This window comes from Lepidochelys kempii, chromosome 5 (genome assembly GCF_965140285.1).
Source record: "Lepidochelys kempii isolate rLepKem1 chromosome 5, rLepKem1.hap1, whole genome shotgun sequence".
Lineage (NCBI taxonomy): Eukaryota > Metazoa > Chordata > Testudines > Cheloniidae > Lepidochelys > Lepidochelys kempii.
In genome coordinates, this window is record NC_136384.1 from 26,824,430 (window position 1) to 26,850,912 (window position 26,483).

At 40.6% G+C, this 26,483-nt stretch overlaps 1 protein-coding gene and 1 long non-coding RNA gene across 4 annotated transcripts in view; one reads left to right on the forward strand and one right to left on the reverse strand.

Moving 5' to 3' along the window:
* The window catches only part of WDR70 (WD repeat domain 70), a 271,059-nt gene that overhangs the window by 100,690 nt on the left and 143,886 nt on the right, over positions 1-26,483 (forward strand). For all 3 annotated transcript variants that reach the window (XM_073343800.2, XM_073343799.2, XM_073343801.2), the window contains 2 exons: positions 12,513-12,666; positions 16,971-17,047. In XM_073343800.2, the coding sequence (XP_073199901.2) occupies positions 12,513-12,666; positions 16,971-17,047 (231 nt within the window). The remainder of the gene's footprint in view (positions 1-12,512; positions 12,667-16,970; positions 17,048-26,483) is intronic.
* Positions 4,081-26,483, reverse strand: part of LOC140911222 (uncharacterized) — a 38,611-nt gene continuing 16,208 nt past the window's right edge. The window contains exons 3-5 of the long non-coding RNA XR_012158869.2: positions 12,015-12,091; positions 5,353-6,675; positions 4,081-4,774 (exon numbers count right to left, since the gene is read on the reverse strand). This is a non-coding gene — a long non-coding RNA (uncharacterized LOC140911222). The remainder of the gene's footprint in view (positions 4,775-5,352; positions 6,676-12,014; positions 12,092-26,483) is intronic.

The window sequence follows — 26,483 nt, forward strand, 5'->3', positions numbered from 1 at the left end:
ACATTAGGAGCAGGAGAAAGAAGGAGTGTGTACATTGACTACTTAGCAGGGAAGGAGAACTAATTATGGATGACACTGAGAAAACTGAAGAGTTTAATGCCAATTTCAAGCTTCAAAAAGATCTCACAAAACTAAGTGATTGGGCAATGAACTGGCAAATGAAATTTAATGTGCATAAATGTTAAAGCAATGCACACTGGAAAAAATAACCCCAACTATCCATACAATATGATAGGGGCTAATTTAGCTACAACTAATCAGGAGAAAGATCTTGGAGTCATTGTGGATAGTTCTCTGAAGATGTCCACGCAGTGTGCTGCGGCAGTCAAAAAAGCAAACAGGACATCAGGAATAATTTTAAAAAGGGTTAGAGAGTAAGACGGAGAATATCTTATTACCTTTATATAAATCCATGGTACGCCCACATCTTGAATACTGCTTACAGATGTGGTCCCATCATCTCAACAAAGATATATGGGCATTAGAAAAGTAACCTTCTGGTTGCCTTCTAAGGTAACCTTTTCTAAAATTCCTCTTTATTACCCTGGAAAATTGGTGTAGTCAACTTGGACTTACAATAAGTGCCAAGAAGATTAAATGGTTTCATGTCAAAAAAGGGACAATAGGTAGTGTTGAATTGCAGCAGTGGTGAACTGTAGAACAAGCAGAATCTTAACTGTTCCATCAGGGCCAAGGTTAAAAGACGATGTGCTTTATCTACGAGTGCTGCATGGAAATTGATGAAATCCTGGACTGAAAAAACACTGTTTGGTATCGAAGTCAACATTTATCAAGCCAGTGTATGAACGGTGCTATTTTATGGTCTGTAGGCAGCGGTGGTAAATGAAACGGACATCAGACGGTTGGGGGCAGTAAAGATGAGAGTTCTTAGAAGGATGGCAAGTGTAAAGTCGAACAATGTTAAGACAGAGTTAGAAGGAGATAGGATGTGGAATTGGGATTGGCAGCAATCAAAAAGATTATGATGGTGGGGATGCTGCAGAAGACAAACAGATGGATAGGGTACCGAAAAAAATAATATAAGCACAATGAAGGTCAGTTAGGCTTATAGGCCAGTCACCGACTAGATGGTGGAACATCATATTAAGGGACATGACAAGTCTGGCCTTAATGGAGGAACAATCCATGGACAGACATGAATGGTAATGCTCTTCTGCTCCCTGTGTCTGCAAAGATGCTCTGAGTTAAGAAGAAATCTTTCTGGGTATCAGAGTTAGGCTGACTGGTCTGTAATTTCCTGGGTCTTCCTTTTTCCTGGTTTTGGAAGATAGGTATTATGTTCACCTTTCACCAACCATATGGGACCTCACTCATCCTCTTTGAGTTCTTGAAGATAATTGCTAACGATTCAGAGATTGCTTCAGCTAGTTTCTTAAGTACTTGGCATAGTTTTACTCTACAGTTTTAATTTCTTTATTTTATTATCCACGTGGGAAATGGCTTTGTCAGAAAAAAAAAATGAGTTCAAGCATTGTGCGTTCTGTCACAAACTAGACCTTTGTCTGAGATCAGCACATGACTTCTATTTGAAATTCATTGGGTTGTTGTTCCTTGTGTGCTCCCTTCATCCCTGAAGCATGCATCAAATAAGAATGTTGATAGAAAAATCTTCTTCTTTTTATGTAGTCTCCAAAGACTCCTTTTCCTGGATCTATATTTTTGATTTCTAGTGGATTATAACCCAAACAATTGAGTTTAAAAATAAAAAAAATAAAATCCTAAATCTTGGAAAAGGATTCTTAAGTCCTCCCTTCTGGCATCTTCAGTGTTAAAGTGCAAGAAGAATGACACAGTTAACCACTAATCTTGAGTCCAGCACAAAGATGATACATATATTTTACTATCTCTTGGGCCCTTTAGTGCTGAAAGAATCCTCAGATATATAGGTACTTGGAATAACTTTGGATCCTTAAATCTGTTCATTCATGTAAATCTAGTTAGATCCTGTTGGATTCTTCAATAAGAAATCTTCAGTTGTTTGCAAAGATAGTTCTAGAACTCAAATACTGTTTCATCCCTGTCAAGGCAGTGAGATTTTTTCCAGGGCCTCCTCTGAGCATAACAGGACTTAGGGTATGTCTACACTACGAAATTAGGCCGAATTTATAGAAGTCGGTTTTGTAGAAAGCGGTTTTATACAGTTGATTGTGTGTGTCCCCACACAAGTGCTAAGTGCATGTAGTCGGCGGAGTGTGTCCACAGTACCAAGGCAACCGTCGACTTCTGGAGCGTTGCACTGTGGGTGGCTATCTCACAGTAGCCGCAGTTTCTGCCGTCCATTTGAATTCTGGGTAGAAATCCCAGTGTTTGATGGGGCTAAAACATTGTCACGGGTGGTTCTGGGTACATATCGTCAGGCCCCTGTTCATTCCCTCCCTCCCTCCCTCCGTGAAAGCAAGGGCAGACAATCATTTTGCGCCTTTTTTCTTGAGTTACCTGTGCAGACGCCATACCACGGCAAGCATGGAGACCGCTCAGGTAACAGTCACCGTATGTCTCCTGGGTGCTGGCAGACGTGGTACTGCATTGCTACACAGCAGCACTTAATTGCCTTTTGGCAGCAGACGGTGCAGTATGACTGGTAGCTGTCATCGACTTAGTCCTGGGTGCGCTTTTAATTGGGCGCCTGGGCAAACATGGGAGTGACTCAGCCAGGTCATTTCCCTTGTTTCGTCTTGTAGCAATTCAGTCCTACCGGCAGTGCACTGTCTTTTAACCTCCAGCCAGCAGAAGATGACGGCTAGTCGTCATACTGCACCGTCTTCTGCCGAGCACCCAGGAGATGATGATGGCTAGCGGTCGTACTGCACAGTCTGCTGCCAGCAAGATGTATAAAGATAGATGAAGTGGCTCAAAACAAGAAATAGACCAGACTTGTTTTGTGTTTCATTTTCTCCTCCCTCCCTCCTTCGCAGATTCTGGGCTCGGGAAACAAGCACAGACTGGTGGGACTGCATAGTGTTGCAGGTCTGGGACGATTCCCGGTGGTTGCGAAACTTTTGCATGCGTAAGGGCACTTTCATGGAACTTTGTGACTTGCTTTCCCCTGCCCTGAGGTGCAAGAATACCAAGATGAGAGCAGCCCTCACAGTTGAGAAGCGAGTAGCAATAGCCCTATGGAAGCTTGCATTGCCAGACAGCTACCGGTCAGTCGGGAATCAATTTGGAGTGGGCAAATCTACTGTGGGGGCTGCTGTGATGCAAGTAGCCACCGCAATCAAAGATCTGCTGATATCAAGGGTAGTGACCCTGGGAAATGTGCAGGTCATAGTGGATGGCTTTGCTGCAATGGGATTCCCTAACTGTGGTGGGGCCATAGACGGAACCCATATCCTTATCTTGGCACCGGAGCACCAAGCCGGCAAGTACATAAACCGCAAGGGGTACTTTTCAATAGTGCTGCAAGCACTGGTGGATCACAAGGGACATTTCACCAACATCAACGTGGGATGGCTGGGAAAGGTACATGACGCTCGCATCTTCAGGAACTCTGGTCTGTTTCAAAAGCTGCAAGAAGGGACTTTCTTCCCAGACCAGAAAATAACCATTGGGGCTGTTGAAATGCCTATAGTTATCCTTGGGGACCCAGCCTACCCCTTAATGCCATGGCTCATGAAGCCATACACAGGCAGCCTGGACAGTAGTCAGGAGCTGTTCAACTACAGGCTGAGCAAGTGCAGAATGGTGGTAGAATGTGCATTTGGACGTTTAAAAGCGCGCTGGCGCAGTTTACTGACTCGGTTAGACCTCAGCGAAACCAATATTCCCACTGTTATTACTGCTTGCTGTGCACTCCACACTATCTCTGAGAGTAAGGGAGAGATGTTTATGGCGGGGTGGGAGGTTGAGGCAAATCGCCTGGCTGCTGGTTTCGCACAGCCAGATACCAGAAAGGTTAGAAGAGCACAGGAGGGCGCGGTGCACATCAGAGAAGCTTTGAAAACCAGTTTCATGACTGGCCAGGCTACGGTATGAAAGCTCTGTTTGTTTCTCCTCGATGAAACCCACCACCGCTTGGTTCACTTTACTTCACTGTAAGCTAACCACCCTCCTCTCCTGCCTTCGATCACCGCTTGGAGAGGCAATAAAGTCATTTTTGCTTCACATTCATGCATTTTTTTATTCATTCATCACACAAATAGGGGGATAACTACCAAGGTAGCCCAGGAGCGGTAGTGGAGGAGAGAAGCACCAGGAGAGGTGGTGGAGGAGGGAAGGACCAGGCCACACAGCACTTTAAAAGTTTACAACTTTAAAACTTATTGAATGCCAGTCTTCTGTTGCTTGGGCAATCCTCTGGGGTGGAGTGGCCGGGTGGCCGGAGACCCCCCCACCGCGTTCTTGGGCATCTGGGTGAGGAGGCTATGGAACTTGGGGAGGAGGGTGGTTGATTACACAGGGGCTGTGGCGGCGGTCTGTACTCCTGTTGCCTTTCCTGCAGCTCAACCGTATGCTGGAGCATATTGGTTTGACCCTCCAGCAGCTTCAGCATTGAATTCTGCCTCCTCTCATCACACTGCCACCACCTTTCAGCTTCAGCCCCCTCTTCAGCCCGCCACCTCTCCTCCCAGTCATATTGTGCTTTCCTGCACTCTGACATTGTCTGCCTCCACGCATTTGTCTGTGCTCTGTCAGTGTGGGAGGACAGCATGAGCTCAGAGAACATTTCATCACGAGTGTGGTTTTTTTCACCTTCTAATCTTCACCAGCCTCTGGGAAGGAGAAGATCCTGTGATCATTGAAACACATGCAGCTGGTGGAGGAAAAAAAAAAGAGGCAGTGGTATTTAAGAAGACACATCTTCTAGAACAATGGCTACAATCTTTCACGGTAAACCTTGCTGTTAACATTACATACATAGCACATGTGCTTTTGTTCCAAGGTCGCATTTTGCCTCCCCCCATCACGTGGCTAGCCCCCCCCCCTCCATGGCTAACAGCGGGGAACATTTCTGTTCAGCCACAGGCAAACAGCCCAGCAGGAACGGGCACCTCTGAATGTCCCCTTAAGAAAAGCACCCTGTTTCAACCAGGTGACCATGAATGATATCACTCTCCTGAGGATAACACTGAGAGATAAAGAACGGATGTTGTTTGAATGCCAGCAAACATATATTGCAATGCTTTGTTGTACAATGATTCCCAAGTATGTGCTACTGGCCTGGTGTGGTAAAGTGTCCTACCATGGTGGGTGGAATAAGGCTGCCCTCCCCAGAAACTTTCTGCAAAGGCTTTGGGAGTACATCCAGGAGAGCTGCAAATGCCAGGGCAAATTAATCATTAAACATGCTTGCTTTTAAAACATGTATAATATTTTAAAAGGTACACTCACCAGAGGTCCCTTCTCCGCCTGGCAGGTCCGGGAGGCAGCCTTGGGTGGATTTGCGGGGGACTGCCTCCAGGTCCAGGGTGAGAAATAGTTTCTGGCTGTCGGGAAAACTGGTTTCTCCGCTTGCTTGCTGTGAGCTATCTACAACTTCATCATCATCATCTTCCTCGTCCCCAAAACCTGCTTCTGTGTTGCCTCTATCTCCATTCAAGGAGTCAAACAACACGGCTGGGGTAGTGGTGGCTGAACCCCCTAAAATGGCATGTAGCTCATCATAGAAGCGGCATGTTTGGGGCTCTGATCCAGAGTGGCCGTTTGCCTCTCTGGTTTTCTGGTAGGCTTGCCTCAGCTCCTTAAGTTTCACGCGGCGTTGCTTCGGGTCCCTGTTATGGCCTCTCTCCTTCATGCCCTGGGAGATTTTGACAAATGTTTTGGCATTTCAAAAACTGGAACAGAGTTCTGATAGCATGGATTCCTCTCCCCATATAGCGATCAGATCCCGTACCTCCTGTTCGGTCCATGCTGGAGCTCTTTTGTGATTCTGGGACCCCATCATGGTCACCTCTGCTGATGAGCTCTGGCCAGCGTGGCAAGCTGCAGGTGACCATGCAAACAGGAAATTGAAATTCAAAAGTTTGCGGGCCTTTTCCTGTCTACCTGGCCAGTGCATCTGAGTTGAGAGTGCTGTCCAGAGCGGTCACAGTAGAGCACTCTGGGATAGCTCCCGGAGGCCAATACCGTCTAATTGCGTCCACAGTACCCCAAATTCGACCTGGCAAGGCCGATTTAAGCACTAATCCACTTGTCAGATGTATATTAAGGAAATCAATTTTAAGAGCCCTTTAAGTCGAAAAAAAGGGCTTTATCGTGTGGACGGGTGCAGTTTTCCATCGATTTAACGCTGCTAAATTCGACCTAAACTCCTAGTGTAGACCAGGGCCTAGCCCCCATTCTCTTTTCCTGGGAAAGCATCCATTTCTGCTCTTGAGGATCAGATCTTTCAGATGTAGCCTCTACTCAACTCTGGAAATTCCCTAATTTTGGTCGTCTTCTTACAGGTCTAAGTAGACTCTACTACTGTTGTTGAGATCTTGTTCGTGTACTTCTAAGTTCTGACTCTCTTGGCCATAAGAAGGATGAAGTTTTTTGAACCAGGATGTAATTAATCTGGACTAGAATTTGACCAGGACACCCAGGTTCACACTCCAGATCTTGTATGATGTGCTCTGGTTGCATAAGTCCCTTAGCTATTCACAGTCTTTGTACTTGGGTTTTCCCATCTCCTTGGAGGTTTGCTTATGTTTCTTTTGCTCCTTGGCCAACTATCTAGAAACGAAAAAGGAAAAAAAAATATTTCAGGAATCTCCCTTTTCATTCTTCTCAAGGAGAAAATAGTTTTGTGACTAAGGGAAAATATTCTTCAGGCTGCTTGTCTGATAAGCAGTCAAATGTCAGTGATATAAGTAAAGAGGGAGATGGTTTTTCCATTCTCTCCTCATCTCTTATCTCAGAAATAAGGCCAAATTTCATTTCCTTCATCAGTGTGGACATTGGCAACTTTTTAGATATTGGTTTTGTTTGGTTAGAGACTATTATGATTTATATTTTCTGTATTACAGTAACATCTAGAGGTTCTGGGATTGCGGACCCATTATTCTAGACACTGTATGACTACATAGTAAGATAGTACCATCCCTGAAGAATTTACAAGTTAAGTATAGAAGATAGAAAAAGGATGATGGAAGGGATTTATCCTCATTTTACAAATAAGTGCTTTTGAAAATGTTACCCTTATTTTTTGTATCTGTCCCATTTTCAAAAGTGACTTAGGAGCCTAAATGTCTGAGCCACTGTAATGGTCCTCGGGGTCTGGTTGGGGAGTGTGGCCTAGTGGTCATGGCCACAACCCCTGACTGCTAAGGGGGTTGTGGGGAGGGGAATCCAGGCCCTCCCATTCCACCGGCTCTGACCCAGTGCCCTTTGGGCTATGAGTAGTCTGGCAACCAAGGCTGTTTAAGGCTGTCCTCCCTGGGCCTGTTCCTCTCATCCCCGTCCCCCCAGGGATCAGCTCAGTCAAAGGCCTTCCCCTGGTGAGGAAATCCAAACCAAAAGAAGTAAGAGGGAGTTACTAATGTCCAAGGTCCACAGGATACTTCCCTCTCTGGTTGCCTCTTGGGTGGGTCCTTCCTTCCCTCAGGGAGGGCCCCTTTGGGCAGCTGTGTCAGAGCCTTCAGGCTTCCCTCTGCTTTGTGCTGCTGGAGCTGTGGGCTGCAGGTCTGCCCACCTCCAGCTCTGCCACCCAAATGAGCTAATTCCCTGCCTTTTAATTTCTCCATCAGATGGAGCATTTGTTGCAGGTGTGGTGGGAAAGGGCTGGCAGAGCTCAAAATAATCCCTTAACCCCTTGTTGCCCATTGTGGGGTTTGTACACCTGGTCAGTCACTTCAAGTAAGATTTTCAAAAGTGCCTAAGTGACTTGACAAAGGTCACACAGAAAGTCTGTGTTATATCTGGGAATTGAACCCCAATCTTTATGGCCCTAGTACTATGCCTTAATCACAAGACACTCCCTTCTCCTTGGCTAAACATCTCATCAACCATTTAAAAGAACGGGCAATACATTAAAGTGGAAACTCTCTCCTATGTAGGCAGCTCTCATTCTTGTTTTATTCCATTTCCTGTGAACTCTAGAGTCTTATTTTTGTACAATTATAGTTCATCTGGCAGCTATTGTAGCCTATTAACTTCTAGTTCAAGCATTTTCAATTTTTTTACAACCTACATTAGAAAAGATTCCACAGATAAATGCTTGATCTTAAAAAAGAGTCTTCTGTGATGTCCACAATAAATGAGTCAATGTTCATTTTCCTGTATCTGTCTTTTTAAAAAAAGTCTTTTAATGAACACAGATATTTATGTGAATAAACTTGAGTATCTGCTTGATTATATTCCTGTATCCTCCTTCATTCCTCACCCCTTTACCCTCCCTCATCCCCTTACCTCCACCTCAGGTATAGATTTTAAAGTCTTTGAAGGAGGGATAATTTTTAAATGTCTATAAAGATCCTACCACACTTTTTTGAGCATTAAAATAACTATCCTCCAATATTTGCTTTTATGATACTTAAGGCTACGATTTAATCATGGGTATTTTTAGTAAAAGTCATGGACAGGTCACGGGCAGTAAACAAAAATTCATGGATGACTGTCCATGACTTTTACTATATACCCCTAACTAAAACTTGGGCATGGGGGCCACAGGTGCTCTGGGGAGGAGGTTGTCCGGGGCACCACAGGTGCTGGGAGAGGTGGCCCAGGACCCCGCTGGTGCTGGGGGTGCGGACTGGGCAGCGGCGTGCGGCCCAGGACCCCCACTGGTGTGGGGGGGTGAGGGGCGGGTAGTGGCACATGGCCCGGGACCCCTGCTGGTGCTGCGGGGGGGGAGGGGGAGGGTTGGCAGGGCTGACAGGGGCTCCCTACCCAGCTCCACATGTCCCTGCAGCTCCTAGGTGGTGGAGGGGCCAGGGGGCTCTGCGGACTGCTCCTGCCACAAGTGCTGGCTGTGCAACTCCCGTTGGCCGGAAACCACAGCCAATGGAAACTGAGGGGGCAGGGCCTTTGGGCGCAGGCAGCGCGCGGAGCCCCCTGGCCCTCTGCCACCTAGGAGCTGCAGGGACATGCCAGTGAGAGCCAGGGAGCCCCCTCCCACACCCTCCAACCCCTAGCCCGGAGCCCCCTCCCACACTCCACTCCCAAACTGCTGCTGCTGGCTCAGGAGCTGCTCGGGCAGCCCCTGAGTAAGCACTGGCTGCTGCAGAAGTCACAGAAAGTCACGGAATCTGTGACTTCTGTGACCTCGGTAACAGACTCGCAGCCTTAATTATACTTCATTAACATTAAACATACATATTTAGTTGGTAAGAGAATAAAATGTTAAACTTCCGAAAATAAGCATTATTATTATTTTATATATAATTTTCATTTTCCCCAGAGACAGTAATTTATTGTTGGGTAAGAAAGAGTTTGTGAGACAAAAAAGTTTCTCCTATCTCCTTTTCACAATTGCTATCATGCATAGGTAACCTGCCTCTTCAGAGTCTACCATGTCATCCTGTAGCTGCTTAAAGTATTAAATATGAGCATGGAGGCATGCTGAACCTTCTTTGTGGCCTGAAATTTGTACTTCTGACTATGAAGTAGTATTCTGGATATATTAATGTCCAATTTTTATTAAAACTCAAGGTTTGTAATGATTTGGCAGCAAGTCTAGATTGTAAAAGAGTGCCTTTGAAGTGATTTTTGGCTTTTGCATCATAAAACAAATGTATAGTTTTTTTCCAGAGATTCTTTGTATGCAAAACCTATGCTTATTTTAAGTTGCTGTTAGGAGAATTAAATACAGTTACTGTTAATAACTAACCCTGAGCTAGTGGATTTACAGTGGGGAAGAGGATCAGATAAGTGTTGCCACAGAAGGACATTGCCTCATGGACCATAAAATGCTAAATTAGTAAGTGACAGATTGCTTTCATGAGTTTTCAGCAAAACCTTAATTGTGCATTAATTTCAGTGATTTATTCAGCTTCTTTTAAAAGTAGGAGAAAAAAATACATTGTGTTGAATCAAAAGTACATTCTTTTCCATCTGAAGGAGGAAACCCCATAGACACATGAATACGTATTGCTTGAAAAATTTATCACAGGCTTAATAGCCAGAGGAACATACCTAGTTCCCAGAGGCTGCAGTGAAAGATTTTTATGCGGGGAGGAGGCAAGAGCAGAGGCTAGGGCAGTGGTTCTCAAACTAGGGCCACTGCTTGTTCAGGGAAAGCCGCTGGCGGGCCGGGCCGGGCCGGTTTGTTTACCTGCTGCGTCCGCAGGTTCAGCCGATCGCGGCTCCCACTGGCCGCAGTTTGCCGCTCCAGGCCAATGGGGGCTGCAGGAAGGGCGGCCAGCACTTCCTTCGGCCCGCGCCTCTTCCCGCAGCCCCCATTGGCCTGGAGCGGCGAACCACGGCCAGTGGGAGCTGCGATCGGCCGAACCTGCGGACGCAGCAGGTAAACCAACCGGCCCGGCCTGCCAGCGGCTTTCCCTGAACAAGCGGCGGCCCTAGTTTGAGAACCACTGGGCTAGGGAGACAGCTCCCTATTGAGAAACCCAGTCCCCAGTTGCTAGGGAGGATGTGAGGAGTTTTAGAATCATAATCTATTTTTTGTCAAATGCTGAGCTAAGAAGATACTGAAACTATGTTAAGAATAGATATAGGTATCTCCACATGATAACTAATTGTTGTCTCATTAATGGAGTCCTTCCCACCAACTTGAAATTTATCCTGGCCACACTCTTGGAATTGCTCTTTCTAAGTAGCAAGTATTCATGACTTGTTTTATAGATAGATCAGCTTTATTCTGCCATGTAAATTTGACCCAGGATTTTGTATTGGGCACTACAGGAATCTATGTACCTTAGGAAGAAAGTTTCTTGGCGAAATAGAAAACTAAATGTAAAACTTGAAGCAATTTGGAGCTTATTTCTTAAGTCACATATCCTTGACCTTGCATTTTTGTCAGCAGTAAATTAATATAACAGTAGAGATAATTTCTGTTTTACTTGAATGGTTAATATAACAAGATCATTCTTTACTCTCATCCTCTAATCACTTTGGTGACGTTATTGTGGTACTGTGCAGCAGAAAATATTGCAGTCAGTGCTCAGTATTGTTTCCAGGTGCAATTACTTAGTATTTATTAAAACAAACTCTTCTTATACACACACATTTTGTGCATGAGGACTGAATTTAGCTTTGAATGTGTAAGCTGAAGGGAGGCTTATCCACTTCTACGAACAGCTGCAAGAACTTGTCCCTTAGATCAATGGCTCTCAACCTTTCCAGACTTTTGTAGCCCTTTCAGGAATCTGATTTATCTTGCGTACCCCAAGTTTCACCTGATTAAAAAACTACTTGCTTACAAAATCGGACATAAGAATACAAAATTTCTTCCGTTCTAATTTTGTTTGTATGAAATTTTAGTTTGTACTGACTTCATTAGTGCTTTTTATGTAGTCTGTTGAAAAACTAGGCAAATATCTAGGTGAGTTGATGTACTCCCTGGAAGACCTCTGCTTACCTCTAGGGATATGTGTACCTCCGGTTAAGAACTACTGTCTTAAATGGAACAGATACAAAATGGTGACCACAAGTTTGTTTGAGAATTGATTCCCATCGTACAGTATCCAGTGAATTCTTAGCTGTGTTCTGGCACGTATTCCAGCTCTTGTATTAATCAGCTAGAGGGCTTGGTTTGGGAGACGGGTCCTTTTAGGTTTTTTTTATTTTTCCTGAAAGTTATGCAATGGCACCAGTCCTTCTCCTTCTTTTCCACCTTTGTATACCAAGTTTTGTGCTTGGGTTAAAATCCACATTCACTTCCTTGTGAAACTTTGTTGCTTTTGATGTTTTGTTTTGTTTTGTTTGCACCCCATTATGGAGTTGCAATAGCAGTTTCATAGTTAAACTTTGTAACTAGTACTTCATTCTAAGATTTTTTTTTTAACATCTATTAATCCCCTACTATTGGTCTTTCGGATTGCTGTTGAAAACACAAGGAAAAAGGAGTTTGAACAAAAAGAAAAAGGTTTGTTTAATGTATCTAAATTTACACTTACCTTGAGCTAACTTAGGTGGACTAGGTAATCTTTCCTTCTCTGAACACCAGGTTCTCCTTTCAGCAAGGCACTGCTGTCTGTATAGAGATATCCAGAGATATGTATCAAGCCCCTCTGGCTGGGTCAGCTTGCCTCCCTTGATCCAGGGATCATCTGTACCCTGAAGAGACCTACCTCTTGTGACACCTATTCTACTGTTACCTGGAGTTACAAAAGTACCCTTTGATAAATATGTTTGTCCAAAAGTAAAATGTATAATACTCTGTAAATGTTATTATGTAGGCAATCAGGTAGGCACAACTCATGCAAAAAAATTTCTCTCGCTGCAGGCATAGCCTCTAATCCCTGCGTCGAAATACTATAGATATACTATATGTTTATTTTCAGAGCATTTATGTTTTAAGGATTTTCTCACCTCTGATACATCTTCATTTTAAAACTGGCTTAAGGTAATTGTATTTAATGAAAACATATTTTGTGTTTTCTAATTTTTTTCAGTCACCAAATCAAATCTTTACAGTATAGCAGCACGGGGGATGTCATTCTTGTTGTGTCTGGTAACTCTCAAGCTAAAGTTCTTGACAGAGATGGCTTTCCAGTAATGGAATGTGTTAAAGGAGACCAGTACATTGTGGACATGGCAAACACCAAGGTAAGTTAAGAAACACTGAACTTTAAATTGTATTGTTCTATACTGGTATAGTTGTCTTGTACTTTGATTTAGGTTATTTATTGTTCTGGTGATAGTCCTTGATATAAAAACATTTTGTTCCCTTCCAAGCTTTCCGTATAACAGTGGTGGCAAAATTTACTGACCCTCTGAGGTGCATACAGCAATCTTTAGAAGTTCAAGAGCTGGGTCTCGGGGCTTCAGCCCCGCTCCTGAAGCATGGAGTCTCGGCAGGCACGCCCCACGGGGTTGAAACCCTGATACCCCTCCACTGGGCTGAAGCCAGAGGTGGTGCATGGTGGGGCACATGGGGTTACTGGCCTCCCTGATTTTTGCTAAGGTTTGCTGGTTCTTCTTAGTCACATGGTGCTGCTGAGCCCTCTCCCTGCGTGGCAGTGGCTGGAGCTGACAAGCTGGGAGCTGTGGCCATGAGGAGAGGCAGTAGGAAACACCTGGGAACTGCAGGGAGCGCTGCTGCGGGTAAGGCGGCGGGACATGGCTGAGGAGCGTGACTCAAACTGTGAGGGAAGACGAATATTTATATTGTGCCATGCCGCCGCCCTCCCCTCCCCCCACCGCCCCCCCCAGCAGGCTCCATTTGTCTCTGGCAGAAGTCCTTAGCCCCACCACAGAGCAGAAGCCCTGAGCTCTCCCCTGCCCCCCAGTCTGGTAGATGCAGATCAGTTTTGTGAATAGTTTAAAATTAATAATTTAAGTGTAATGATAAAATCTACCACTCAGATTTGTGATAAAATTGCCTTATTTAGTGCTTGTAGGGCTGACTGCCAAGTAACTAGCCTAAGTCCTGTATTACTTGATGCTATTCATATCAGAACACTATTTCTTTTGGCTAGCAGAATGTGTATAAAGCCATATAACATTAACAGCTGTTTTGGTTCTTGTTTAATTAAAAATAATGCAGATTTTTTATCTTGTAAAGTTTTGAAACCTCACTATATGATGGTCTTACAAACAAAGTGCTAGAGTAGTTATGCTGTCATATTGACTTTTAGGTATTTGTTCCCTGGTAATTTTTTTAAATAGTTGCTAAAACTGTCTCCATAATAATTCTTAAAAACAATCTGAAACAATTTCAATTTTAGTTTTGCAGGTGTGGTTTTTAAATTTTATGTAATATTATAGGAGTCCTTTGTTCTCTTCAAACTTATTTAATAAGCTTGTGCTAACACTTCAAACATGTCAAACTAACTAAAATACACAAAGGAACTGGATAAAGGCATTTTTCCCTAAAAAAGATAGTTTGCTTATTTTTTTCCTGGTCTTTTCTCGAAATCTTGTTTTTTGCTATAGAATATCAGTGGTTTAAATTCTGGTAAAATGTCCGCCAGCAGATATTTCCATCTTGAAGAAATGGGTCTGTCCACTCTCATCTTACAAATTATCTTTTATGAAAATACATTCTGATCCAGTTTCAGATCTGCTTCAAGGATCTAGTTATATTATTTAAAACTCTCCATGCATTAGACCGAAAGGTGACTCAAGAGCACTCTATTCCCACAACTCACTCCAACAGGGAGTGGCTGATACAGCTCAGGGTGAAACTTGTAGACCATGGCATTTTTGGTGAAGGACACTTGGCTGTGGAAATCCCAAGCACTAGAGATCAGAGTGAGCTAGAGTCTTGTCTCCTTGTCTGGGTAGATTGTTCCATACTTCCATGAATTAAGTGATGATACAGTCCAGAGAAACTTAAATCTTTAGGTGACTTGCCATCATGTGAGAGAGAAAAGACAAATGGAAGAAGAGTGACAGGAATAATTGAATTCAAAGGCACAAGTAATCTAGTAAAAAAAAAAGGAACGAATAATTGTGTTTTGGGGGAAAATGGTGAGGGAGTGAACTGTAGGGTATATATTGAAGTTTTCCTAGCACTCTCAGTAACATTTAATGTAACAGGGTCAGGTTGTATTTTCAGCTCTGCCCCCGACTCTTTGTGAGCACCTGGCCCCTCACTCCAGGGACCCATGCCAGCTACTGTGCTGTTCCGTCCTTAGGGCTCAGCCTGTCTCAGTCCTTTCTTCTTCCACCTTTATATATAGGCCCAGATATAGCCCAGCCCTCTGTAATTAGCTGGATTGGGTTCACCTGCTCCAGTACAGGGGAGCTGAACTCAGCCTAGGCACAGAGACAGCTACCTTGTGACAGCACTATGAGACCCATGCACTCAGTGATGATTCTCTGTTTTATAAAAAGAAAAGGAGTACTTGTGGCACCTTAGAGACTAACCAATTTATTTGAGCATAAGCTCTCGTGAGCTACAGCTCACTTCATCGGATGCATACAGTGGAAAATACAGTGGGGAGATTTTATATACACAGAGAACATGAAACAATGGGTGTTACCATACAGACTGTAACAAGAGTGACCAGAAAAGGTGAGCTAATACCAGCAGGGGGCGGGGGGGAGGGGAAACCTTTTGTAGTGATAATCAAGGTGGCCATTTCCAGCAGTTTACAAGAACAGTAGGAGGGGAAATAAACAAGGGGAAGTAGTTTTACTTTGTGTAATGACACATCCACTCCCAGTCTTTATTCAAACCTTGGGTAAAGTAGGTAAAGTAAAACTATTTCCCCTTGTTTATTTCCCCTCCTACTGTTCCTGTAAGCTGCTGGAAATGGCCCTCCTTGATTATCACTACAAAAGGTTCTCTCTCCCCTCCCCCCCCTCTCCTGCTGGTAATAGCTCACCTTTCCTGATCTCTCTTGTTACAGTCTGTATGGTAACACTCATTGTTTCATGTTCTCTGTGTATATAAAATCTCCCCACTATATTTTCCACCGTATGCAGCCGATGAAGTGAGCTGTAGCTCACGAAAGCTTATGCTCAAATAAATTTGTTAGTCTACAAGGTGCCACAAGTACTCCTTTTCTTTTTACGGATACAGACTAACACGGCTGTTACTCTAAAACCTGTCTCTGTTTTATAGTTACATTTTGAGACCTATCAGCGAGTTTTTAATCCGTTTAATGTGTGCCATGTTAATTTTATATTCTAGTGTTCAATCAAAATATTGTGCAGAACTAGTCAAATGCCTTACAGAAATATGTCTATTACATCAACACTATTGCTTTTATCACTCAAACTTGTAATCGCATTACAAAAAAATCAAGTTAGTTTGATCAGACTTTTTTTCATCATAAACCTATGTTGATTGACATTAATTATATTCGCAAAAAGAAAAGGAGTACTTGTGGCACCTTAGAGACTAACCAATTTATTTGAGCATGAAGTGAGCTGTAGCTCACGAAAGCTCATGCTCAAATAAATTGGTTAGTCTCTAAGGTGCCACAAGTACTCCTTTTCTTTTTGCGAATACAGACTAACACGGCTGTTACTCTGAAACCTGTCATTAATTATATTACCCTCCTTTAGGATCATAGAATATCAGGGTTGGAAGGGACCTCAGGAGGTCATCTGGTCCAACCCCCTGCTCAAAGCAGGACCAATCCCTAATTTTTGACCCGATCCCTAAATGGCCCCCTCAAGGATTGAACTCACAACCCTGGGTTTAGCAGGCCAGTGTTCAAACCACTGAGCTATCGCTCCCCCTTTAATTCTTTATTGATGTGCAGTTCCAATATCTTGCCTGGAATGGATGTCAGACTAAGGCCTATAATACCCAGGTTATGCTGTTTACCCTTTTTAAATCTTGCCCAGTGTTCCAAGACTCATTAAAAATCAATATTTAAAGTCCAGCAAGCTCCTCAGCCAGCTCTTTTTAAAAATCTTTCCATGCAAATTATCTGGACCCTGCTGATTTTAAAATCTCTAACTCCCCCAATTTATTATTGGAATGGAAAAAGTATCATCATCACATGTCATATGTCTACATGAACTGTTTTTCTCTAAATACAGAACAGAAATATTTATTGAACACTTCTGCCTTTTCTACATTATTTTTGATAATTCTACAGTTTCCATCTAGTAATGGATCAATACCATTGTTAGGATTTTTTTTGTTCTTAATAAACTTAAAATATATTTATTATACTGTAACTCTGCTGGCCATAATTTCTCCTTGTATATTGATTGTTTCGTATTTTAAAAAAGCATCCAACTTGATGGTTGTGTATTACATTATTGGTATGAAGGACTGTTATTAAAAGACGGTCCATTTTACGTACAAAATAATTGTCAGTAAGGAATATGGTTAATAGTGCAGGTTATTTTAGGTGGAGAGCCTGAAAAATGAGGGGAAAGTAAATGTCTATTTGAAAAATGTGTTTGCTGTAGAATTTGGTTCTCATGTTTTTATGTTTTTCCAGGGTCATACAGCAATGCTTAATACAGGCTGTTGGCATCCCAAAATAAAAGAAGAATTTTTGACTTGTTCCAATGATGGGTGAGTATAGGTTCATGTCAGTGCTAGAATGTTTTGGGGGTTTGTCAGCTTTTGCATTTTAGGACCTCCATGTACCTTCCCCAGTTATAACTTGGTTGCAAACAGTCAATTGTGAACTTGTTCGTTGAGATCTGGAAGTCAGTGTAAGACTTGTCTATAATTTGGCTTCTAGAAGAGTTCATTGGTTTGTCTTCATTCTTTATTTTTGTTAATATTATGGTGCTTTTGGTGATGACATAGTAGGAAAAATATATGGATGAATATACTGTAATATATTTCAAATTAGAAAAATGTAAAAATGAGCCCCCAAATGTAGTCATTTTCACTGAGTGGCTGGATGTCTCAATGGAATTGTAGGAGGGATGGCACAACCTTTCACTTCAAAGTCATAGGTTTGAATATGCCCCAGGTAGGTACTAATTAATGTTACCATTTGACTGCTGTCCAGTAGACGATTGGAAATGAATTTGTGGTCTCAGTCTTGATCCTAGTGGACAAGTGTCCAGATCACAAAAATCAGTGCTGTTTGGCACTAATTTACATCCTTCTTGGAACTTTAAGCAGTGAGGCCAAGAATTAAATGGGCATGGAGACTTAAATATACTGGTACCATTGGTCTCCCCAGTGCTCAGGACTGAGGGCAGTGAAGGAAGTTTGCATTGCTGCTTCCTTGGCTTGTTTATAATCTCCTTTGTAATTAAACAGAAGATTCTGGTAACCTGTGCCTTCAATATGGCACTTTTCAAAATGATAAAAGCATTGTATCAACACTACTCACCCACACCCTTCCCTCCCCCAGTGAAACCTAATGCTCCTTGTTGGAAAGTTCACACAGTTTGATGGGGAGAAAAGAAGGCATGTGTACCAAAAAATAACATTTTAAACTACTAGAGTTTTTTTAACTTACAGAAAATAAACAAAAGCATTGAAATCACATTTTTCAGTTCTTAGACAAAAAAGTAAAGCAAAAATTTCTCTGCTATATTCAGCTATATTTCTGAAGTGAAAGGATTTTAAAATGTTTTGTTTCTCTTGTAAACACAAAGGGTAGACAGTTTTACTGCTCTACCACTTTAAAATTCAGTACTTTTACTTAGCTGAACAGTTTGTAGATAGCGAAAAATAAATTAAGAAATTATGTACTCTCAAGACTGTCTAATTTTGTCTGCATAAATATATGCTCAGCAATTATACCAAATATGGATTCAATGGCTCTCCCGTGCTTAAATTGCTGTGAATTAAAAGGGTTTGGTCAAGTGAGTAAAATATAAACAATGCTATAAATGGATGTGTAATTATATTCTCAGAGACACCAAATGGCTGACATTATAAGAAAAGTATTTGAAACCATCTAGCAAACTTCCCATTTCCGTTTAGGCTAGCAGCAGTTTTCTCCAATATGTGGATGTGCCACTTTAAAAGTAACAATTGGCACTTAATGTTAAATCCGCAGAAAAGCTTTTATAGACTAAAGAACATCTTTTGTCAGGAGAAAATTTATTTTTCATGTTAACAAACACAACAAAGTGTCCATAACTTAAGCAAAAATTATTCTCAGACATTATCCATGCTGTAGGAAAGAAGAGTCTATGACAGTTTAGATAAAGTATGTGTTTATGAGGTCATCTGTTTCTGCAATATTATCACTTGAAAGAACTGAATATTTAGGAGATACAATTACTAATTTAAAGAGACTAATTCTTGTAAGTCTTGTTCATTAGTTTCACTGTTTGAAGGTTTCTTTAGTAAACAGGATTTTAAGCATATATTTCACTGTGGAGTAATGGCATGTATTATGCTAATGCATATTAGGTGAATTTCTGGCTTGATTGAAGTCAGTGGGAGTTTTGCCACTTCAGTAGGGCCAGGATTTCACCCACTGTGATCAGGTGGGTAACCTTCATGATTACAGTTTGTGTCACAGAATGGAAAGAGGAAGAATGGTGCTGAAGAAGTAAGAAAGAGGTCACTGCAGTCTTCTCCAGAATTAAAAAAATAATTACTATAACGTTTTTCTTTAGTGATTTCAGAAAGTTTTTTTTATTTGGAAAAATAATTTCAGGATCGTTGAAAAGATTGTGGAGCAAAGACACTTAGAGCTAAGCAGAGAAGTAGGTAGCCTCAGGCAGAAGCAGTCAAAAACTATGCTATTGGTTTGTGCATGCTAGAAACCATTTTTTCTTGAATTTTAAATGAAACCGTTATGGGAAAAAATTATTCTAATTACTCCAGAAAGTGACAATATTCGTATTTTCTCTGATTATTTTGTATTCATTAGGGCTGTCGATTAACCGCAGTTAACGCACATGATTAACTCAAAAAAATTAACCACGATTAAAAAAATTAATCGCAATTAACCGCACTGTTAAACAATAGATTACCAATTGAAATTTATTAAATATTTTTGGATGTTTTTCTACGTTTTCAAATATATTGATTTCTGTTACAACACAGAATACAAAGTGTACAGTGCTCACTTTATATTACTTTTTATTACAAATATTTGCACTGTAAAAATGATAAAAGAAATCATATTTTTCAATTCACCTCATACAAGTACTGTAGTGCAATCTCTCTTGTGAATGTGTAACTTACAAATGTAGGAGTTTTTTGTTACATAACTGCACTCAAAAACAAAACAATGTAAAATTTTAGAGCCTGCAAGTCCACTCAGTCCTACTTCTTGTTCAGCCAGTCACTCAGACAAACAAGTTTGTTTACATTAGCAGGAGATAATGCTGCCCGCTTCTTGTTTACAATGTCATCTGAAAGTGAGAACAGGCATTCGCATGGCACTTTTGTAGCCAGCATCGCAAGATATTTACATGTCAGATGTGCTAAAGATTCATATGTCCCTTCATGCTTCAACCACCATTCCAAGGGACATGCGTCCATGATGGGTTCTGCTTGATAATAATCCAAAGCAGTGTGGACCAACGCATGTTCATTTTCATTATCTGAATCAAATACCACCAGCAGAAGGTTGATTTTCTTTTTTGGTGGTTCGAGTTCTATAGTTTCCTCATTGGAGTGTTGCTCTTTTAAGACTTTTGAAAGTATGCTCCAAACCTCGTGCCTCTCGGATTTTGGAAGGCACTTCAGATTCTTAAACCTTGGGTCGAGTGCTGTAGCTATCTGTAGAAATCTCACATTGGTACATTCTTTGCGTTTTCTGAAATCTGTATTGAAAGTGTTCTTAAAATGAGCAACATCTGCTGGGTCATCATCCGAGATTGCTATAACATGAAATATATGGCAGAATGCAGGTAAAACAGAGTAGGGGACATATAATTCTCCCCCAATGAGTTCAGTCACAAATTTAATTAACACATTATTTTTGTAATGAGCGTCATCAGCATGGAAGCATGTCCTCTGGGATGGTGGCCAAAGCATGAAGGGAAATATGAATGTTTAGCATATCTGGCATGTAAATACCTTGCAATGCCAGATACAAAAGTGCCATGTAAATGCCTGTTTTCACTTTCTGGTGACATTGTAAATAAGAAGAGGGCAGCATTATCTCCTGTAAATGTAAACAAACTTGTTTCTCTTAGTGATTGACTGAACAAGAAGTAGGACTGAGTGGACTTGTAGGCTCTGAAGTTTTACATTGTTTTTGAGTGCAGTTATGTGACAAAAAAGAAAATCTACAATCTGCACTTTCACGACAAAGAGATTGCACTACAGTACTTGTATGAGGTGAATTGAAAAATAGTATTTCTTTTATCATTTTTATAGTGCAAATTTTTGTAATAAAAAATAACATACACTTTGATTTCAACTACAACCCAGAATACAATATATATGAAAATGTAGAAAAACATGCAAAATATTGAGTAAATTTCACTTGGTATTCTGTTTAACAATGCGATTAAAACTGTAATTAATTTTTTTGAGTTAATAATGTGAGTTAAATGCGATTAATCGACAGTTTGTTCACACAAGTGAATTTGCCTATGGCTCTGGCCTGAGCTGGTGTGTCATCCTCACAATGACATCTGTTTCTCTTTTGTGAAAATGTAATTGCAATTTTCAGCTCATTAGAATAGGAACAGAACTGGAAGTAATTGACAAACATCATCCAGCTGATGAGTTTTTTGTGTATATTTATATAATTAACATTACATTTTGGTTATGCTGAGTTTTAGCATAGATATACATGTGTGAATACACAAACATTTAAGTGAAGCTAATGGTATCATTTGGGTGCTCAGCACTTCTGAAATTAGAGCATTTTTGTACCTGAACCCCTCTGAGGAAATCTTGGGAAGCTTCATAACAGTAAAAGTAAGATTTATTCCCCTCACTCTTTCACAGAGCTCAAGTTCTTCCTTTCCTTCTCCTCTTTCTCTTCTCTCCCTTTTTCCCCAGTGTTTCTTGGAAGTTGCAGTTCCTGGACTCAAAGCTACAGGAACCGTCTACGAACTAACTTACAAACACAAACTGGGATAGGTATCTGTACTGAACTAGATACAACACACTCTTTCTCTTTAATTTTTACAATGTTTACTCTAAACAGTCACTTCCAAATCATCACTTGAGTCCAGTAACAGTTTTCCAGTTTTTTAGGCAGTCTCCTTTGTCTCACACTTCTCCTAATGCCTATAGAGGGAAGAATGAGACTAGGCAGTGAATCAGTTCCTCCTACTATAGATTTTCCCTCATCACTATTGGTGTCATCGATGTTCTGCAGTCCAAGATAGAAGTGACCATTCTCCTTTTCAGCTTGTAGCTGATGAACTGTGGACCATCTTGAAATGTTCCTTTTCTTTCCATCTATTAATACAGTAGAATCTTGTCAGATTTCTATCATCTGCAAAGGACATGAATAGCTTGAACATCCTTTTCTGACTGTGTCACAGCTTAATGTGAGGAAAATCTCCAGTTTGAAACTAGTGAGGTTTAGCACCTTTCTTACAATCTATGTGCTGTCTAAAGAAAAGGAGTACTTGTGGCACCTTAGAGACTAACAGATTTATTAGAGCATAAGCTTATAAGCTCTAATAAATTTGTTAGTGCCACAAGTACTCCTTTTCTTTTTACGGATACAGACTAACACGGCTGCTACTCTGAAACCTATGTACTGTCTGTATTTCTCCTGTTTGTTCTTAACATGTTCACAAATAATTTCATTTGAAGGTTTAGTTGAAAAAGAGGACATGTAAGCCCTTGACAGGTAGTAAGATATATATTGGCATTGCATCCTCTTAACAGTTCAAAGGGTGATAAAACTTATTTCTGTGATCTTGCTTGTAAACTGATAAGCTGCAAACTTTCTTTCACCAGTTTGTTCATTCTTGACTAGACCATCATCTCTTAGATGATATAAAGAAACTGTTTTGTGTTTGATATCATTGCTGTTGAGATAGTATTGCATTTCTTCGGAGGTCAATTGTATTACACTGTCAGTTACCAGTTCCTTGGGAAATCCTTCTCAGGCAAAGACTGATGACATGAACTTAATCACTATTTCAGTGGTAACCTTTCCAGTGGTGTAACTTCCAGCACTTTTGAGTAATAGTCTACCATTACTATGGCAAACCTTTGTGTAACAGGATGATCTTCAAAGGATCCTATTATGTTGTGAGCCAGTTTCTCCTGTGAATAGTTGGGATAATCAACTGGTGTGAGGGATGTTAAAGGTTTTCTATGACTTATCACTGCTAGCACAAGCTGTGCAATTCTTGATTATTTCCTCAAATTGCTTGTCCAGCCCTAGCTGCCAGAAGTCTTGTCACAGTCATCTTTGAGTTAGACTCATCTCCAGAAGTCCTTCATGTTTCAGGTGAATTAATCATTCTCAGAAGTGTAGGCACAACAAGATGATCGGTTTTTGAAATCCATTTATATACAAAGAACAGCTCATGTGATATATGTCTGTAGGATTGCAGGTGTTCTGGTGTCATCATCCTGGAAGGCCATCTGCTAACTATATAAGTCTTTAGGTCCTGAAGTACCTTGTTTCTCCCATGTCTGTTGCCCACTCTGAGATTGTGATCACTCCTTGAGTTGTAGCAGAGATTTGTGCAACTGCAGTCTCTTTGTCTTTCTCTGTTGCACCCTCATGACAAGGTATGGGCAGGTGACACAGACCATCTGCAGTGGTGTTCTTGGCACCTGGATGATACATTGCCTGGAAATCAAAGTACATTAATTTAGTGGCCCATTTTGCAATTCTTGGAGTTGCTTGTCCAGAACCTCACATGATGATTAAAGCAGAGAGGGATTAAGATAAATCTCCTATCCCACAGGTAGGCTCTGAAGTGTCTTACTTCCCAGAAACCTTTTTCTCAGTGACAGAATAGGATTTTTCGGATTGGTCAGGGCTCTGGAACCAAATGCAATGGTTACTTCTTGTCCATTTTCTAGCTGAGTCAAGACGGAACCAAGACCATGATCACAAGGATCTGTTGTGACAGTAGTTTGCTTCTCAGAATCACAAGGGCTAAGAACTGGGCTGGTGGAAATTGCAGGTTTTGTATCGTTAAAGCTGTTCTTGCACACTTCATTTCATTCAAACCTCACATGACTTTCACTAGTTCTGGTTTTGGAGAGATCATATTTCCTAAATATGTCACTGTATTGGTATGGAAATGACATGTCTTCTTGCTGATCATCAAAGCTTTTCTAAATCCACATCCAGTTTCTCTACAGGTAGGTAACCTCTCCTTATTCGGCTATCCATGTACTTATTACACAATGTAGATTGCAGTTATCTGGGTTACCAGCAGAGAGTCTCAGAGTGTCATATTTGACTGTTTAGGGACCCACATGTTTCCAATGAGAACAAAACTGTAAGACTCCATTCTTTTGGGCTCTTCTATTAGATAAACAAAGATGGTCTGCTGGCACATTACAAATTCCATTGACCTGGGAATTATAGAATAAATCTGAAGTATACTCTTATTAACCAGCTTTAGTTCATGGCTTCTTTACACAGTTGTTATCAATAAAGATAATTCACTACAGTGCACCTGACTACAACTATTTGTTTTCTTTGAAAATATTCCAAATGATGGCTTTCATGTAAAAACCTAAGCCTTATAAGACCAAGTTGCAGTTTGTCTTTTGGGCTTAGATGAATATAGGGCATAACATTTTAATTGAGAAAAAATGAGCAAATAAATATTTCTTTATCCTTGAATTAAAGATAAATAGCATTCCATTCTTGTGCTTTGCAGATAGTTAGCTAGCATTGTAATAGCATAGAGAAACTTCCGTGAACAGACCTGACATTTTTATTAGGAATGTGGTGGTTATCCTTATGTACGTACTTGAATAACACTAATGAATTAACATGGATCCTTTCTGAAGGAATTGTTTGTTTGGATGTACATAATTAACCAGAATAAAATGCTACACATGCTCTCTTGAAATATAACAAATGACTTTGTTTGCTTCTCTGTGTCTTATAACATTTAAAGTAAAGTTACATCCAAAAGATGTAATTTGCAAATATACGACCCCATCCAAATTGTTGATGAAAAGCACCAATTCTCCCTTTAGAGTCTGAGTGAGGACATGTATCCTTGGTAATGTGTTTGGCCATTATCCAGAGAGCATTTCTAGTATTTTGACATCAATATGTATTTACAATTGAAATGTTACTCTGATGTAGCCTTTTGCATTTCTTTTGTGAAAGAAAGCCTTCAGAAAAGGAGCTGTCCGTACTCATTAAATTTCTTGACCCTGAAAAGTGCTGAGTACCCCAGACATCTTAAAGTTAATGGAAATTGCAGGTACACATCACCCCACAGCAGGAGGCCCAGAATTAGTGTGTTAAAAGAAAAATTGGTGGTGGTGCTGGTATTCTATTAATAGAAGAATATAAATGTACCGTTTAAAGACATAAAGAACTTAGTTTATTTATATCATGAAAAAAATCAGTTGATTTTTATGTTAAAATAGAGGAGGAAGAGGAAATGGATCGTTTTGTTTTTTCCTATCTGGATATTTTCTTATCACACATATGATGGGTATTTCTGTATGAATAAGCAAGAGAGCTGGGTGATGATAAATTCTACAGCAGCGGGTGTTTTGTGTCCCTAGTCTTACTTCCTTTCTCTTTTTCAGAAATAGAATCACAGCCAACCTTGAAATTTAGCAGTCCTGAGCTTTGTGATTTGTTGATGCAGCCAGGACTGTGGTTACTTTACAGCTGGTTTACTATTTAAAAAAAAAAAAAAATCCTTTCCCAACTATTATCTCTCCTATCCTCTTAAAACCCAAGTTCATACTTATACGCTTTAAAATGTATCTTAGAGACTGATAATAACTAACCTCAAGGGATCTCCTTAATAAAACATTTAGGGCTTAATTCTGCTTAATTACACCAGTGTAAATCTGGAATAACTCACTGTACTTCATTGACATCAGTGAAGTTACTTCATATTTACAGCAGTGTTACAGAGGTGTACTCAGACTTGTTTTCATTCTTACATTGGTCAAATGTATGACTCATAATTGTGGCTAAATGCTTTACTGGGTAACGTGTTAATGTTGGCATTTTCATTATTATTATTTTATTTACTTCAGGCCTATAGGTGTGTGCATAGCTCTTTATCAGTAAATTACAGGACAGTTCCCTGCCCCAAGAAGCTTGCAATCTAAATTAGTCTCAGTAGCATAACAGATTACCATAAAGGGAGCATGGAAGGGAGAATGTAATTAAATTCATTCCTAAAACTTGTTTTCTTTTGATATCTTTTATTAACTTGACACCAAAGAAGATAACAATCATGTAACTAACTTGGCAGCTCTACTGCCATAATGGAACAATTGCCAATAGGCTCAATTAAATTTGCAAATATGATTTGTTGCTTCAGATATGCATAGTGTGTAATTTGTATGCTACACTAGAGAGAGGAGCAATGGAGCTTCTGATACTGTATAGCTTCTATGTAATATTGGCTATTATTGGCATTGAGAAGATGGTTGTTCTGTCTTTGAGTTATCCATAAAATACCATTTTAAAGATTTACTCTCTCAAGCAGTGATACTCAGACTGAGGTTCATGAGCAGCAAGTGGCTCTTTAATGTGTTTCCTGTGGCTCTTTGCAGCACATGGTATTAAAACACTGTATGTTTTAATTATAAACTGATCTAAGTTATTAACCAATAAGGATCCTTTTACTATGTTGTTAACCAATTGAAATTGATAAAATAATACTTGGTTAGTCATTTTGAATAATATATATAAACTAAATGTTTCCCTTGCCATACTGTTTAAATATAAATATCTAGTACTATAATAAATGAAACAATGAATTCACACTACTGTGGCTTTTTTGGGTAATGTTGATCCTAATTTGGTTCTTGAACTACTAAGGTCAGAGTATTACTGCTCAGGTATTTGCACTGTTAGATTGTTTGTTTAATTTTTTTTTATCCTTTTTAGTGAAGACAGGTACATTAATCACTATTTGATTAAAAACTC